Consider the following 19,014-nt stretch of genomic DNA (forward strand, 5'->3'; position numbering starts at 1 on the left):
CAAAAATGGTGTATTTTTGTAAACATTCCATGAACCCCTTCAAAACAAAAATGTATTCTGCAACTGAGAGTAACACCATATTACATTAATTAAGTTTGTTGACTGTGTTCAAATCTTCTATATTCTTTCTGGGTTTTTTTGTCCATATCTTATCATTTACCAAGAGTCGTTGTGTTCAAATCCCTAACTATGATTCTGTATATGTGCATTTTCTTCTTTAGTTCTGTCAATTTTGCTGCATATATTTTAAAGCTCTGTTATTAGGTATATACAAATATAAGGTTGTTGCATCTTCTTTGTGAATTGATACTTTTATCATTATTTTTAAAAAACTAAACCTTGTAATGAGACATTAAGGAGACAGATGAACCCTCCTAACTGGATATTTTCATGGTCTTAAGGGAGCATTGCTAATTTTTAGGGTGATGATGTTACTATATTTGAAAAGTAACATCCTTATTGCTTATAGAAAAATAGTAATTAATGGTTTAATATCTGGGATTTGCTTTAAAATAATCTAGTGGGCTGCAGGAAGAAGGGAGAAGAGCAGAGTTAGGGCAGTAACAAAGCAGCCACATGATATTAATTAGTGAAAGTGGGTGATGAGTACATGTGAGTTCATTACCTTATTCCTTCTACTTTGGTATATGTGTAAAAATTTCCAGAAGAAAATGATTTAAATAACATATTCAAATATCTATTTCCAATTGCAGACATTATCTTCATATTCCTCACTCTTTAAGCCCTTACTATTTATTTCCCCTGAACCATCTTCCTCTTTACAGCTTTGGTTAGTAATGACTTTACTTCTAACTTATCATGGTTCATAAAATTTACTTTTTTATTTACATAAGAAGGCTTCCTGTTTAACTATGACCATGTAATATTTTTCTATGATGAGACTTACAGTGTATTATAATAATGCCTCTGCTGCTGCATTGTTAACAATGAGTGCATCTCTGAAAAATAAGAGATTCTCTCTTCTCACATTCTAACAATGGCTCAAAATTACACAAAATTTAGTCCACTTCACTTCTGCACTATGGTACAGAAATTTCTTTCTTAAGAACAGAAAACATTTTTCTCTATATATCAGTTACATAACTCTGTATCCTATATACTATGTGGAATTCATACTGTTTTTCTTCTATAAGACATTCTTCCAAATGGCTTTTCTTTCCTTAAAGCATTCTCATTTACTTTTTAATGAAAACCAATTACTTTCTAACCTATTCGCATAGGTAATTTGGAGACTCCTTTTCAATGCACTACTGGGTAGGCCTAGGTTTTTTTTACCCCATATTTTCCTCTTTCCTAGATTCCTTGTCTTGCTGAAATGTATTTTCAAACTAATTTGTTTTACAAATGCGTATGAAGAAGTCTAAGAAAACTTTGAGTCACAGGAAATCTGAGAATTATTTTCTTTTCACATTTTAGGTGATGGCTTGGCTGTATATAGAATCTGAGCTTCAAATACCACTTTCCTTAGAATTTTGAATATATTCCTCCATTGTCTTCTACCACCCAGGCATTCCATTCCATCATGTTTTATTGATGATAAATAAAAAACAACAAAAATCAATCATGCAATCATTTTTTTTTTTTCCTAAGTCCCTAACAGGCAGCCTGTTTCTTTTTTCTGAAACTTTAAAAAATCTTAGCTTTACCATTCTGACATCTCATGAAAATTGGTTTGCATGTGGAATCTTGGTTTACCCAATCTGCTGGAAACTCAGTAGATTCATTGTAGCTGAGCTTGCTTCAATATTTATTTAGGTCTGGGCAGTTTACAGCAGCTCACCCTTACCCACACTTCCAATTACCTGCAGTTAGGTCAACTGGGGTCTCAAAATATTAAGATACTTTGAGAGACACACCACATTCACATAACTTTTATTACAGTGTATTGTTATAATTGTTCTTTTTTATTAGCTGTGATTCATCTCTTACTGTGCCTAATTTATAAATTAAACTTTGTTATATAGGGAAAAAAACATAGTTCGAGTACTATCCAAACATAGGTTTGGTAATACCCACAGTTTCAGGCACTGACTGGAATGTATGTCCTGCAGATAAAAGGAAAGTAATAAACTTCTTTAAAGAATTATCTTCCATTTTCTCAATTATTTCTTCCACAATACTTACTCTGGAATTGAACCTTCTGAACTAAAACATCACTTTTAAGTTTTATCATATTTTCCATCCTGTGCTTTTTTTTTTTCTCTCTGTCATGGAAGATTGCCTCAACCAAATATTTCAACTCAATAGTTCTAATTCCACAGTGTTTTTGTTTCAAATTTTCAGCAATAATGGATTTCCAGCAACTCTGCTATCCTTGGGTGAGCTGGTGGTGCTGGTGGGATCCAGTTCTTATATTATCTTCTCAAAATCCTCTTAGAATGTGTTTTTTTTTTAGTTTGTCTACTTCCTTTTCTGTCCCCTCAATTATCTGTTTCCTTCAGAAAACATGATTCTGTTTATCTTAGTTTCATTTATACTTGAGTTTTTACAATTTTCTTCATATCTGATCATTCACATTTAACAATAAAGGATTTGTTTGATTATTCTAGCTAGTAAGAGTAGCATTTCCTATAATGCTGTAAATGTAAAGTTGTTTTTCTGTTAGGATTCTACCTGTGTAAAACTGCTGTGTCATACCTCAGGGCTTTGCAAAGGTGAGTCTCGTGAACTAGTAGGTTTCATTTTGAGGTAGGTAGGTCTGAGGACCCCCTACAATGTCAGAATGAGAACTTTATGCTTATGCACCAGCACTAACTGACCCTCTGTATGTGCTGGTGCTGAACTCAGAACCCAGCCACATTCCACAGAACACACTGGATCCAACATTAGATGAAGCCTCCTTCTGAGTTCTGCTTCCTTCTACTCTGTTCCATCCATCTATCTCCCAAATATTTGTTAAAATCCACCATCTACTAATGATCATCCTCTCTTTGCACTTCTAATACTTTGATATTCCTAATATCGATATAAAAGATTCAATTGGGATATATGCTGCACTAGGGATAGGGAGAAGGAGAGAAAAATGGAAAATAAGGAGATACAAGGAAGTCAGAAAAATATGAATATATATTGAGGAATTTTGTTACAACAGGACTAGGAATTTTGATTCAAAGAAAAAAATCAACACAATGACTAACAGAATAGATAATTTAGAGATGTCCAAATGGAATTAACTGATTAGAGATTTATAAATCTTATTTTGCCAAAACTAAAGAAAAAGAAGGAAAGGAGGGAGAAAGAGGAAGGAGGAGGAAGAAGATAGAAAGGAGGGAAGAAGATAGAGGAAAAAAGAGAGAAAGAGAGGAAAGCAGGAAGAAATTTAAAGTTAAAAACATACCTCCTGAATGGTGTGAAGCGTTAGTCGTAACTCCACTAGTGACACTGTATTGGTCGTTTGTTACAGCAGGTGAGGCACTACCACCTTCTTCATGCTGTATATTGCCATGCAATGTTTTAAAAATAGTTGTTATATCTTCTTGACTCAGAATGAACTGTTAAAAAAAGATTTGCTCTTTTTAGCATTGCTACTTCATTGCAGAATTTAACTGCAGTTAAAATTCTCAGAGGAGAAAAATGAAAGACCATTTCAAACCTCTACAACACCAATTAAACATTTTTACAAACTAAATATTCAGTTTTCTAAATGACCATGTGCTCTTTAGTAGCTTGAAAAATACAGAACTAAATTAGGTGCCAATAACAATGAAGTTACGAATAAAGAACTATTTGTTACTAATGTACCAAATAATCTAGTAATTTTAAACCTTTAAAATGAACTTTAAGTAGTTATCTGTCTACTTTGGATTTTTTTGGTTAGTAAGGAACTCATTTTACAAATGTAGAATAATCAGAAATGATACATTTGGTTAATCAAAAATGTTATAGTTCACAATGTGTTTTACATCAGCTACTTTATTTGAACCTCACAAAAGTCCTAGGGATATAGAATATAATCCTGAAATTTATTTATTTAATTAGGTAGTGACTGGGTCTCATTCTGTCACCCAGGCTGGCATGCAGTGGTACAGTCCTAGCTCACTGCAGCCTCAAATTCCTGGGCTCAACCTTCCACAGCCTCCCAAGTAGCTGGGATTACAAGCATTCACCAACATGCCCAGCTAATGCAATCCTGTTATTTTTATTTATTAAAAACTGAGGCTAAATGGTTAAGTAATATGCTTAAGTCCACACATAAACAAGGAACTAATAAAACAGAAATAAAGAACTAATAATTTCAGGCTGGGTGCAGTGGCTCACGCCTGTAAGCCCAGCACTCTGGGAGGCTGAGGCGTGCAAATCACTTGAGGCCAGGAGTTTGAGAACAGCCTGGCCAACATGGTGAAACTCTGACTCTACTGAAAATACAAAAATTAGCCGGGCATAGTGCACACCTGTAATCCCAACTATTCAAGTGGCTGAGGCAGGAGAATTGTTTGAACCTGGGATGTGGAGGTTGCAGTGAGCTGAGATCGTGCCACTGGACTCCAGCCTGGGCAACAGAGACTCTGTCTCAAAAAAATATAAAGAGCTAATTTCAAATCCTAGCTGTTACAAATTTAGCCCCAAATCAACAGCATAAGACCTGTCTTAATAGCTGTGATGGTTAATTTTGTATGTCACGTTGGCTCAGTCACAGTACCTAGATATGTGGTCAAAAATGAAATTTTTCTGTGAAAATATCTTTTAGATGAAATTAGCATTTAAATCACTAGACTCTAGGTAAATCAGATTATACTCCATAATGTAGGTGGACCTCATCCAATCACTTTGTATTGAAGTTGGAGGTCTTCAGCAGAAAAAGACTGACCTCTTCCAAGCAAGAATTCTGCTAGCAGACTGTCTTCAGACTCTAGCTCCAACACTAACTCTTCCCTGGGTATCCATCCTTCTGGCCTACCCTGTAGACTTTCAACTTGGTAGCATCTGCCATCATGTGCACCAATTCCTTAAAATAACTCTTCCCCTTCTCTCTCTCTCTCCACACACACACTCTCTCTGGAAAACCCTGACTAATGTAACAGCAATAATGTAAAAAAGATCTTCAAGTTTGGCTCACTTCTAAGTTTGTCAAAACTACAAAAAGAATTATATTTTTAGCTGTTATGACCCCAAGGAGATAATCTGAATCCCTCAATATTTAACAAGTTTTACTTCTATCAGGCTTTCTTTGACTACATTTCAAAGATGTTATACTAATGTAATGTTTTAAAATTAAGTCCATGTGTACTTTATACCTACTACTAATGTCCTGGGTTTTTTAACTTTCATTCCTTCATTCTCTTTTCATGACACTTATTTTGTAATTATGTAGCGAGCATTGCAAAAATAGTAGTTCATATAATAAGCTGAAATTAAGCATTATAATTTCTAAACCATGTCTTTCAGTTAGTATCTGTCTATCACATGCAGCTCAAATACTGATTATCAATCATCACTCTTTCTTCACTTTTGCCAGGAGCTCAGTGGAGGAAGTTCAAAGAACTATAAGGATCCCGGGGCTGCTGATCTGCAGTATCTACATGTCAGGACAGGCTGTGTATACAACCACAAAAAATCTGGTAAGTCAGAAATCACAAGTTGCTCCACTTGGTCTGAATGCATCAGACTAATTGACTTCACAATTGATTCTAGCCTCTACCTGACACAGAAGATGAGGCCCAGGAGGGAACAAATATCTGGGATCTGGGTGAGCTGCAACAGTGACTAATTAACTACTCAGGTGAATCAGAGTAAGGGAAGACCCAATTTTATCCTAGAGGACTGGCCTCAAAAGGCAGCTGGGCACTTGCAGATTGTCTGCAGCATCACCTGAACATTCTGTGTAGCTTCTACCTGGGAAGAGCACGGGAAAGGAGTGTCTTTCCTGCCCCACACAAATATGTCTGATAACTGGGTCCAGTGGGTTGGCAATTGCCACAGCATGCTGGGTGGAACATACTATTTATGTTTTATAAATTTCTATCTGTTATCTTACCAATATAAACAGACTTCGAATATTTATCTTAAGAAGGTAATTTCCATCTCCAACACTGTAAGTTAAAGCAGCCATTATTATCTTACACACTAAGATTTTCATAATACCATCATGTTTTATGCTCTGAATACACTTTTGACTTAAGAGTCTGAAATCTCTAAAATGATAGTTTTCTCTTAATAAATAAAATTTTTACAGAAAGAAATACAAAGGGAAACTGGGAGGTGGTGAGAAAGATTTGTTAAGTAGGTTTCTTAAAGAAACCTCCCAGAGCATATGTTGCTATCACTTCAGCAAAGTATGTGACACAGTTTTGACTTTCATCCAAAAAAGGGAAAAAACTACGAACTTGTGGACAGTTCCATGAGAGATCTACGAGGCAATGTCGACCAGTAAGAATGTAAAGCTAAGGTGCTGTCACATTTGCCATTTTCATTTTCAGCGTATGAATTCTTCTACTTTCTTTTCCTTTATATACTTTATAGGTTATTGCATATATTCCTATGGCTTTAAATGCCATCAATATGCTGGTGACTTCAAATTTAGTATTTCTAACCTAGATCTTTCCAATAAATTCTATGTTAATGTATCTAATTGACTACTTACAGCACTACGCCTATTATTTATGTCCTTCATTAAATTTACCACAATTTATAACTATTTTAATTATGTGTCTGTTTAGTTTTTTACTATCTATGACTATATCTTCCAGATCACCATCACCACCAACCCCTGCATTAGACTGGGAAGTTCCATGAAGTGAGAGACAATGTCATCGCTTCCTTCCCACTATATCTCCATTGTCTATCACAGGGCTTAGCACATAGTAAAGAGTCAAATATTTGTTAAAAGAATGAATGGAGATCATTTTCAAACGAATTCTAGTTTAGTATAATCACCATTTCAATTCTGACCAATGTGATTATATGTATACAAATGCCACTCAAATGATGCCTTATGTCCCCAGGCAATATTTTTCAATAAGCAAAACAAAAATGGGTAAGTATCCAAAAAGTTACCTCCATTGGTTTCAGCTGAGCATTTACATTAAAACAAGGAACTTCCTGGTACCACTCCCAGGATAAATTTCGTTCAACCACCACCTCAAGATTTAATGGCAGTAGTAGATCCAGTGCTTCCTCGTATGCATCATTAATATATTGAGATCTGAAGTAGAGATAAAATTCTTTTAAATTGTTTCACATACATTCAGGTAGTTAAAAAAGATTAACTTAAATTTATCCTTTCACATGCAAATAGCAGAAATCAATAATCTGTTGTGTAAAAAGGGGGAAAAAATCTATCAGACTTTTTTTAATCTGTCAAAATGAGTGATGTTTTATCCCACTAGAAACCTGGGTGGACTTACACTGAGCTGAGTGTTCCATATTACACAGAAATAGGGCCAGGCATACTGGCTTACGCCTGTAATCCCAGCACTCTGGGAGGCGAAGGCAGGCAAATCACTTGAGGTCAGGAGTTTGAGACCAGCCTGGCCAATATGGTGAAACAGCATCTCTACTAAAAATACAAAAATTAGCTGGGCATGGTGGTGCACATCTCTAAGTCCCAGCTTCTCAGGAGGCTGAGGTGGGAGAAGCACTTGAACCTGGGAGGCGGAGGCTGCAGTGAGCTGAGATCATAGCACTGTACTCCAGCCTGGTCAACAGAGTGAGACTGTCTCAATTAAAAAAAAAAGAGAAACAGATTTTTTAAACTACAATTTGTAATATGGTAAAAAGTACAAAAGTATGTAAGTTGTATAGTAAAACCTTAAAATAATAATTATCTCTATGTACGCCAGGCACAGTGGCTCACGCCTGTAATTGCAGCACTTTGGGAGGCTGAGGTGGGTGGATCACCTGAGGTTAGGAGTTTGAATCCAGCCTGGCCAACAAGGTGAAACCCCATCTCTACTAAAAATACAAAAATTAGCCAGGCGTGGTAGTCAGGTAGTTGAAAGACTGTCAGCAATCTTTTACATTCATTCGCAAATTTCAAAAAATACTTTTTGGACATACAAATAATTAATATTTTGATTTAACATCCTACACATATTTGGGGACTCTTAAAAGCAATCTATTTTTAATACAGACCCCCACTCAATTTGCATCTACCATTTCTTGAAATCAAGCAAGATGTGACTGAAGATAGATATGGAGGCCAATTTTTCCAAATCTTCTCAGGATAAAAGGAAGAAATAATTGTTCTTAATTTGGAATAATGCTCCCCGATTCTCACTACTATTATTCCTTTCAGAATGATAACATCTAGGTTTACCACATTCTACACATGCTAATCCATCAACAACTAGTCTGCACTTATTTTCTGAAGACTTCAAGAGTGCTGGATGTCCAGTCTACAAATTCTTCTTTGCATTGTTTTTCTCCATCACTACCCTCTTGTCTTCAACTTCTTCCCTCTTGTATTAGTCTGTTTTCACACTGCTGATAAAGACATGCCCAAGACTGGGTAATTTATAAAGAAAAAGGGGTCTAATGGACTCACAGTTCCACGTGGCTGGGGAGGCCTCACAAACATGGTGGAAAGTAAAGGAGACGCGAACGTGTGTCTTACATGGCAGCAGGTGAAAAGAGGATGCGAGCCAAGACAAAGGGATTTCCCCTTACAAAACCATCAGATCTCATGAAACTTATTAACTACCACAAGAACAGTATGGGGGAAACCACCCCCCATGATTCAATTATCTCCCACCAGGTCCCTCCCACAACATGTGGGAATTGTGGAAGCTATGATTCAAGATGAGATTTGGGTGGGTACACGGCCAAACCATATCACCTCTCCAATATCCATCAACATGATTTTCAATCATTAAAATCCTGTTCCATTACTTTAGGTCATATCTGCTTGGCAAAAATTCAGTTTTGTCTCAATCCAACTGACTGTTGGATTCCAATCACAAAATACCAAGTACTACAAGAAAAAAAATCATACTCTATTAATTCATGGTTAACAGTATCAGCAGGACCCACAATGCTGCCTCAATACATTTTCCTGGTTTCTCATCTCTGTCTGCTCCTTGTTAGTCTCTTATGAGGGTTCCTCTTTCTGCCAATTCTTTAAATACTGGTAATCCTCAGAATTCTTCCTCGTATGTTCCACTCTACAAGCTCTCTTTTGTGGCTGTGCTCATTCCAATGGCTTCAGTGATGAGCACAAATTATTATTAAAGACTCCCAAACCTAGACGTCTAAACAACATCACCTAGGCACATATATTCCACTGCCTTCTGGATTTCTTTCAAGATCTCTCCATGTAGAAGTCATGCAACCATTTTCAGGCTACTTTGTCCATTAGAGAAATAATCACTATCTCTATTCTGCTGAGTTTTTTTTTCCTGCATTGTTCTGTCTTATCTCAGTGGAGTGCATTATCATCAAATGCTGATTTCCAAGCCTGCAACCTAAAGTGGATTTTAATTACTCATTTCCTTTAACTCCCACACCCATTAAATCATCAGTTACTATAATTTCTGGTTAGCTCTCCACTACTTCACTCCCCTACCTTAGACCAAGTCACCTGTAATTCTTATGTGAATTACTGCTATAGTTACCAAACTATCCTTCCAACCTCTAGGTTTGTGTCCTTCTGACCTAATTTCTAGAACCTTTCTAAAATATGGTCCCATTTTTACACACCAGCCCACTACACTTATTAAACAGTACCTACCACAACAACCCAATGAGGTAGGCATTATTTATTAATTCCTTATAAAGATTGTTCACTATTATATTTCTTATTCTTAGCATAACGGCTGGGATATATGTGGTGCTTAATAAATGCTCGAGTGACAGAAATTTCTCCTTCCATCTAAGATGGAGTAACGTGAATGGGTTTAAAGAACCCTGACCTCTAAAAAAAAAAAAAGACAGACAAAATTTATTTAAAAATAGTTTTTAAGACATAAGACATCAAAAATGGATAGTGATCCCAAAGAGTTGGAGAAAAAATGAGGTGAGCCCCACAATTGTCCCAGTTTACTATTGTTTTGCGATAATTAACAGGCCATGGTACAGAGAGGGGGAACCCAGGAGAAGGTCAGGAAAGCCCCAGAGTAGAGAAGAGCTGAGAGTCAAAGAGAAACCAAGGTAGCTAGAGTTATATAATAAAATACCAGAGAGAAGAGAGCTACACAGAATTATAGAGTAACTTAAAATTTATAGCATAAAGTACTCCAATTTATAGCACTATATCAATCCAACTGACTATATCATACATTAGAAAAGAAATGTTTCAAATCAATAATCTTAGCCACCACGTAAAGAAACTTAAAAAAAGAGCAAAATTAAACCTCAAGTAAGAAGAAAGAAATAATAAATACTGAATCAGAAATCAGTGAAAAACAAAACAAAAAAATAGAAAAAATAAAAGCAGAAACTGTTTCTTAAGATCAATAAAACTGATAAATCTCTAACCAGATTGACTGGTACAAAGGCAGAAATTATAAATATCAGGAAGGAGGGAGGAGACATCATTACAGATATTAAAAAATAAGGGAGCATTATGAAAAACTTTATGCCATTAAATTTTACAACTTAGATGAAATGGATAAATTCTTTTAAAAACTTAGGGAGGATAGCTCAAGAGAAAATAATTTGAATAGCCCCAAATTTATTAAACAAATGAAAACTGTGTTTAAAAACCTCCCACAAGCAAACTCCGGGACCAGATGACTTCACTGGCGAATTCTACCTAATACTTATAGAAGAAATACTACAATTGTACATAAACTGTCAGAAATGTATGCATATCAAAACTTATAAAATGGTGTAATATTAAAGATACGCAACTTATTCTGTGTCCATGATGTCTCAATAAAGCTGCTTTAAAAATATTCAACTGATCAAACAGACTCATAGGAAGCTAAGAGAAGTATATAAATATATCCCAGGTATTGCACTAAGAAATATAATAGTGAGCAATCTTTATAAGGGATTAATAAATAATGCCTACCTCATGGGTTGTTGTGGTAGGTACTGTTCAATAAATATAGTGGGCTGGTGTATAAAAATGGGATCATATTTTAGAAAGGTTCTAGAAATTAGCCCAAAAGAAGACAAAACTGGAGGTTGGAAGGATAGAATGGGGGCTAGTTAAGTAAAAAATGAAACATAAATAAGGTGAAGAGACAAGTAAGAGAATGAGATCAAAGAAAAATGACAGAAAGAAGGAAGAGGGCAGTTTGGAAGTATAAACAGAGAAGGATCCAAGTTGGAAAATTGGGCATTAAATTCAGAATGGGCAATTTGAAACAGCACAGAAACACAGAGGACATAGTATAAAAGCTCTGAAAATATTTGAATATTTGTTTATCCCCCTACTTCCTAACCCTACGCTTAATGAATACATAAGGTTGTATGCTACTGTTTGTTTAAATTACAGCATCAGATCCCTAGCACACAACCGACAGAGAAGATAAGGTGATACTGTATTTGCAAAGTGAATAAACATATTACATTAGAAATTCCTCGTTTCTTCCATAGCAATGTAATTTATAATGAACTACAAAAAAAGCACAAATACATTTCATCAGGTAATAAATTTTATAGTTTTCCTAATTACCTAAGAAGAAATTTTCAAACACTTTCTAGGTTTTTTAAAATGCAAAGACTATAATTGATTTTGCCAAAATATACTTAAGGAAGATAAAATTACAAAATTACGTATAATTAATAAAATAAAATCTCACTGTAAACAGAATACTCAAAACAGCAACGTCTTTAACGTAAAAAGAAAAATACTGCATTCCACACAAATATACTTGTGAAAAGCTTACCTGTATAGTCGCATTTCACTCAGCTTTATTGTTATCAAATCAATAACAGGTGGGGGAGAGCTCTGACTCTCTGTTATCATATGAAAGGTATTTGTCATTGTAATTAGTCCAAAATCAGCAACAAAAACATTTTCTGAAACTGGAGACTGTGGGATGACCACAACTGGGGCTTTGATGTGAATATCCAGTGCCATTCTGGAACTCCTTTGTGCCAGTTCTTTTACACCAGTAGCAGCCATTCCAGCTGCCTGAACAGTTGCCTCAGCCAAGGCTTGCTTAGCTGCCTGAAAATTATCTATAAAAGCCTGCAAGATAACAGAATTATATTCTTAAAGTTATTATTAATAAATAAGACATTAAATATATATTATTTATGGTCTTACCGCAGTTAAAAAAAAAACCAACACAACCAAGCATTATTTAACTATTCAAAGTCTTACTGTCTATATTTCTGCCACAAAAACTGAGAAACACAAAAGAAACAGATAAAATTAAAATCTAGTCCTCAGAACAAAGCTAAATGGGATCACTGGAATGTTTTACAGAAATCTATTTCCCTTATCTCACTTTCTCTAATGTCTGAACAACCCTATTTCTCTATACAACCTCAGTGCAGAGAGCTTATTTATATTTATAAGGTAAATAAATAAAATGTTTAAAAAGTTTCAAAAGAATTTTCCAATTTCCAAATTCCAGAAAAAAACACTTCAATGACATAACATATAACTACCTAGATTTATACTCATACTTAATTTTCATGTTCAAAGAAAAAAATTAATATTTTAGTAATTTCTAAGTATAAGTACAAGAGGGCTCAAGTGACATGATTTTTTTTGGTTATAAAAAGAAATTAGCTGCTCAAGAGCTGAGGGAGGATAACATGAGGCCAGTATTTCCAGACTAGTTTGGGCAATATAGCGAGATCTTGTCTCTGAAAAAAAAAAGTTTAAATTTTTTAAAAGAGAAGAAATTAAACAAGGAATACTTGTTTTTCTTAACATCTTTGTGTACAAAATGATTTTATGGCTATAGAAAAACTGCATGATAACTTAAATTTAAAAGATCACAAACATCAACATTATACGGAATTAACCTAGAATTCTGAAATAACAAAAGGGGGCTCCATGTTCCCAAATACATTCAGACGAACACATGAATACTTTCCTTGCTTATAAGAATTGTCACACTTGGCCTATTTATTCCACTATGGCCTCAGATTTGATTACCTACTTAATACACTGAAACAGAGATACAGCATTTTAAAAGAATGAATAGTGATGTCATGGAGACAGGTATGACACCCACAAGAATAATATCAGCTGACAGCAAGGGGAAAAAACAAAACAAAACAAGAAAAGGAGAAATAAGAACTGAAATGCCTTAGGGTGAAGTCATACAGGTGTTAAATCTAACTCCTTAAAGTCACAGAGATACACAGAATGACAATGCAATAAAAAATAATGATTTTCTTGGGCTGGGCATAATGCCTGTAATCGCAGCACATTGGGAGGCCAAAGCAGGAGGACCACTCGAGGCCAGGAGCTCAAGACCAGCCTGGGCAACAGAGCAAGACTCCATCTCTATAAAAACTTGAAGGAAAAAAAACTATTAACTTGGTGGTAGGTGCATAGTGGTATGCGCCTGTAGTCTCAGCTACTCAGGAGGTTGGCGCAGGAGGATCACTCGAATACAGGAGTTCAAGGTTATGATGAACGACGATCATGCCACTGAACTGCAGCATGGTGACAGAGCGAGATCTTGTCTCTAAAAAATTAAAATAACCTTTTCTTAATGATGACTTGAGAGACTAAAACAAACTTCAATTACATATTCGGTATTTTAAAATTATATTTGCAAGTCAGGTAAAACAAAGACTTAAGCCAATGACATATAAAATGAAGTTTCTAAATAATATATAACATATTTATGATATCTAATGCATATATAATGTTAATATATGAAATATATACTTCAATTAATTGGAATATTTCCATGTCAAAATGATGTTATATAATTAAGGAACTACACATTTCAGTCATTATGTATAATAAATGGTGCCCAGAAAACTATTTGAAAAATCAGAAAAAATTTCAATTATTAGACTTCATCCATATTTGACATATAGCAGTTTCCAGCTAGTAGAAAATAAAATATAATTTAATAAAATACTCACCAATATAGAATACAGAAATTTTGTGACAAAAACTACTTCAATGCAACCAACTATTAAATCAACCCGAATGTCAACCACATTCATATCTGTGTATGCAGCACCAGCAGTTGCATCCATGTAAGAAACCATTTTGAAGCTGAAAACTTCTTTTCCAGTGATGTAAACAGCCTTAATAAGAGAAAATTTAATTTTCACAATCCATTTTTGAAATGATGTGCTTTCAGTACAAAAATAAAACGAAGTAAAAAATAACAAAACACAGTAAGAAAATCTCCCAAGTATTCACAAGCCAAGTACAAATGAGGCAACAATTCTATTATAATTGCTTTACTGGACCTCACTACAAAGTTTTACAAATTGGTGGTGGCAATTCCCTTTGTGGGTCATAAAATCAATGTAGTAGGTCTGGCCCCTGCTTTCTCTCTTTTTATTTTTAAAGGAAGAACAGAAGAAGAAATATCTGAATATGCATTTTAATTTTGCATGTGTACTTTTGTAATGAGAGTAACCATGTATTTCTTGATTTATTGACAAAAATTTGAAAAACACTGTGCATCTGCACCTTACTGAAATCTATTCTTGATTTGAGGTATGTGGATAGATTTTCTGGAATCTTCAAGAGTCTCCTCCTAGCTCTATACTTCTGTTCCTTATCGGGTTGTAAAGAGCCATCTTAATTACCAACCAGAAATTACCTACAGTGGTTAAAAATCTCAAGCTCTGTAATAACAGTAAAAAAAAAGGAAAAAAAAATGGTAGAAACAAGAGATGTAAAATGTCAAAAAAAAATTTTGGAAGATGGACAGAGCATTCAGTTTATAGCTTTCTCAATTCTCCTAAATGCTAGAATCAAGTAAGAACACGGAGCTGAAGAGCCATCAACAAGCAAATCAGTTACAACCACAGAACAAAGAATCCTCAGGAACCAGAAGTCTAAGTGACTTCTGAAGGCTGATGTACAAGACGGGGCTGAAAAGAAGTCTACAGTCCTGCTTCTCCCTAGGGTGCACAAAACTGGAGTGGGGGCTCCTCCAAACCTTAAGAAAAGACAAAAAAAGATAAACTACAAAATCTTAACTTTCTTAAAACCATTAGCAATCTGAGGTCACAGAACAACAAAGGACCCTGAAATCTAAGGAAAAACAGGTACCTTAGGGGAAAGACAAAAAATAAGCACCAGCTCACTTGTGGTAGAGAGCAGGAGAAAGACATGTCAGGTACTAAAAAGATAGGTAAGAATAATTCAACTGAAATGATAAAGGATAAGTGTGAACTAATGTGAGATACAGAATCCCTGGGAGGCACACACGTGAGAAGCTCTTGAGAAAGATGGAAGCAGGGTTCAAGTGGGAAACAAGAGAAAGCTTTCCTTAGCACCATCCTGGAAAAGATGAGGAGCCTCCATTGCAGAAAAGGCCCAAAGCACCACGAAGATTATCATCTTCTCAAAACAAAAGCCATAAGAAACTAGGGGAAGGACAGTAAACCTTGTTGCTCTCAGGGCACAGGTGAAGATATAGTATCCTAGGGACAAGAATAAAATAAAACTCTGCATCTAGGGAAAGAACAAAAACTCTCCTGGGGCCAGATCATTAGAGGTCTCCCTCTGCTGGGGAAGGGAAGGGTGGGTAGTCAATCCCATACAGGAAATTCAACAGATAGCAATTAGATGCCATGAAGAGGAGGGACAGGATCACCAAGAATACTCCATTTCTGAGACTCACAGAAACAGCCCTGGCTGGAAATGAAAATGGACCAGGACACTAACAAACCTATCCAAACCACCTTCCCTTCTCCCCAGATACATACCATTAAGCTCATAAGCACTAAGAAATAAGCAGCACGAGTCTCTCACATCTAGGAAAAAAGCTAAGCATGTAGAAAGAGAATTTTCTGAGGTACTAGAATAGAAGAAAGGTCAAAGGCTCAGCATGGAACAGAATCTGAGCAACACAGCCTTCCCCCATCATAAGCCAAAGGTACAACTAAAGGAAATTGAGGCAGTAATGTAGTGAAGGAAATTGTGTTAATCTAAATTTCAAACCAAGCTAAGCTCAACCTGCCCCCACCCCAAGCTAAGAGCTTAGCAGAAAAGAGGCACCTCCATTTTCAGACATAAATACTATGATATTTACCTCAGTCTCTATTATCCTATACATCAGCAGTCCCCAACCTTTTTGGTAACAGGGACCTATTTTGTGGAAGACAATTTTTCCGCAAAAGTGGGGCTGGGGGATTGGAGAGTGGGGAGATGGCTTGGGGATGAAAATGTTACACCTCAGATCATCAGGCATTAGTTAGATTCTCATAAGGAGCATGCAACCTAGATCCCTCATATGCACAGTTCACAATAGGGTTTGCCTTCTTATGAGAATCTAAGGCCCCCACTGATCTGACAGGAGGTGGAGCTCAGGCGATAAGCCTCCCTCACCCACCACTCAACTCTTGCTGTCCTGCCCAGTTCCCAACAGGCCATGGACGGGTACCGGTCCACAGTCTGAGGACTGAGGACTCCTGCCAATACATGATATGATGTCTGACATTCAATCAATAATTATGACATGCCCAATAAAAGCAAGGGCAAAAAATTCAAACAAACAATAAAGCAATCAACAGAATCAGACTCAACTATATCATCAATGTTAAAACTATCAGCCAGAAAGTCTTAATTACTATGATTAATATGGTAAAGGCTTCTAGTGGAAAAGGTGGAAAATATGCATCAACAGATGGTGAATACTATCATAGCAGAGAAAATGGAAAGAAGAATCAAAGGGATATATTAAACATTAAAAAACATGGTAACAGAGATGAAAAATAACCTTCAGTGGGTTTGTCAGTACATTCATCAGAGCCAAGGACAAAATCAGTAGATTTGAAAACAGGTCAAGAGAAATTATTCAAATTAAAATGTACTAAAATAACAATGGGAGATAAACTTGAACAGAATATCCAAAGGTTATGGGACCGTAAACAGAAATCTAGTAAGAATTTTAGGAATTCAAGAAGAGGAATAGGGAAAAAGTGGAGGAGAAGAAAACAGCGGAGCCAGGGGGAAAGGGAAAGAGAGAGGGAGACAGAAGCAGAGAAAAGATTTGAAGAAATAATGGAAAATAACGAAAGACAAATTCATCTAGCTAGCTCAGAAAAACCCATGTATTAATTTCAAGTACACTTGAAACGTTCACCAAGATTAATCATAAACAAGTATCAACAAATTTAAAGGACCTGAAATGGTTTCTCCTCTGACCATAATGGATTTAAATTAGAAATCAGTAACAGAAAGGGATCTGAAAAATCTCAAAATATTTAGAAGTTAAATAACATACTTCTAAATAAACAAGGGGTAAAGAAAGTCAGAAGAGAAATTAGAAAATACTTTGAATTGAATGAAAATAAAAATACAACATAACAAAACTTACAGAATGCAGCTAAAGCAGTGCTTAAAGTAATATTTATAGTAGTAAATGCTTATAATAGAAAATAGGTATCTTCAAATCAATAATTTAAACTTCCACCTTAAGAAGAGCATATTAAATCCAAAGCAGGCAGAAGGAAGGAATTTTCAAAAAGCAGAAATAAACAAAATTAAAAACAGAACATTCAATCGAAACAAATGCTGATTCTTTCAAAGTATGAATAAAATCAATAAATCTTTAAGCAGACTGATCAAGACATAAAAAGAAAATACAAAATTAAAATCTCATATGCTAAGAAAAAAAACAGATGTGAAGGACTACATAACTTCATGATTCCATTTATGTGATACTTGGAAACTGCAAAACTGTAGGAACAAAAAATAGAGCAGTGATTACAAGGTGCTGGGATGGGGAGAAGGGCTAACTACAAAAGGCAGTAGTGAATTTTTAGGAGTGACAGACCCATTGTATCCGCAGAAGATAAGTTACACAACAGTGTATGTTTGCCAAAACTCACAGAATTACAACTTAAAAAGCTAAGTTTTACTGTAGGTAAATTGTCTCGATAAATCTGACTTTAAAAAGTAAAAACCAAACCAAAACAGAAACTAATAAATAATTCTACCCAAAGGTTACTGAGTCCCCTACAACCTCCCAAAATATGTGGAGCACCTTCCTGCAACAAGGCCTTCATAGCTGCTCTTTCCTCCACCTGGAATGCTCTTTCAACAGGGCTCAAATCCACAGTTCAGATTTCTGTCAAATGTTTCTTCTGTAAAAAAGCATTTTTGAAAATCCTAATACAACACTTGAATCATTACCTGTCATTACCCCATTTTCTTGGTTTACAAAGCATGTATCACTTTTTAATATTGTTTTATATTATTAACTACCATTTATTCCAAATGGAGAAGGGCTTTGTATCTTTTGCTGACTATAATATCTCAAATAGGTCAGGCCCAGTGGCTCATGTCTGTAATAGTACTTCAGGAGACCAAGGCAGGTGGATTGCCTGAGCCCAGGAGTTTGAGGGCAGCCTGAGCAAAATGATGAAACCCCATCTCTACAAAAATCAGCTGGGTATGGTGGCACAAAACTATAGTCCTAGCTACTCAAGAGGTTGAGGTGGGAAGGATCACCTGGGCCAGGGAAGGTGGAGGCTGCAGTGAGCCGTGATTGTGTGATTGGACAGAGAGAGGAGAGAGAGAGAGAGAGAGAGAGAGGGAGAGAATTACATACATATAAAATGATTATATAATATAGTTTTTTCATAGCTAATTTACCAGTATTTATACATATATAATTTACATATACATATATTTAATGTATAAATTGTATACATAAAAATATATAAATACTGGTAAATTAGTTAAGAAAAAACAATATCCTTTGCAAGTCATATGAGTAGGGCTATATGACTGTTTCTCTCTGAGTTCAACAGAACAGATTTGCTCAAGACAGAGTTTAGAGCAGAAAGGCTGTGGTCAAGGAGACTTTAGGTACAGAAAAACGGTTAATAAAACACCATATTGAAAAATGGGTATTTTAAGCAAAAATCTATAACTAAATGATGAAGCCTCCACTTCTTTCACCAATTGGCTTCTGGAATCTAGGCTGTCAGGCTTAAACT

At 35.5% G+C, this 19,014-nt stretch overlaps 1 protein-coding gene across 6 annotated transcripts in view; it reads right to left on the minus strand.

Moving 5' to 3' along the window:
- Positions 1-19,014, minus strand: part of VPS13A (vacuolar protein sorting 13 homolog A) — a 226,450-nt gene that overhangs the window by 107,384 nt on the left and 100,052 nt on the right. For all 6 annotated transcript variants that reach the window (XM_064361629.1, XM_064361630.1, XM_064361634.1 and 3 more), the window contains 4 exons: positions 13,966-14,133; positions 11,793-12,097; positions 7,015-7,162; positions 3,359-3,512 (listed from right to left, as the gene is read on the minus strand). In XM_064361629.1, the coding sequence (XP_064217699.1) occupies positions 3,359-3,512; positions 7,015-7,162; positions 11,793-12,097; positions 13,966-14,133 (775 nt within the window). The remainder of the gene's footprint in view (positions 1-3,358; positions 3,513-7,014; positions 7,163-11,792; positions 12,098-13,965; positions 14,134-19,014) is intronic.

This window comes from Aotus nancymaae, unplaced genomic scaffold (assembly GCF_030222135.1).
Source record: "Aotus nancymaae isolate 86718 unplaced genomic scaffold, 86718_ANA_hifiasm-v0.15.2.pri h1tg000041l, whole genome shotgun sequence".
Lineage (NCBI taxonomy): Eukaryota > Metazoa > Chordata > Mammalia > Primates > Aotidae > Aotus > Aotus nancymaae.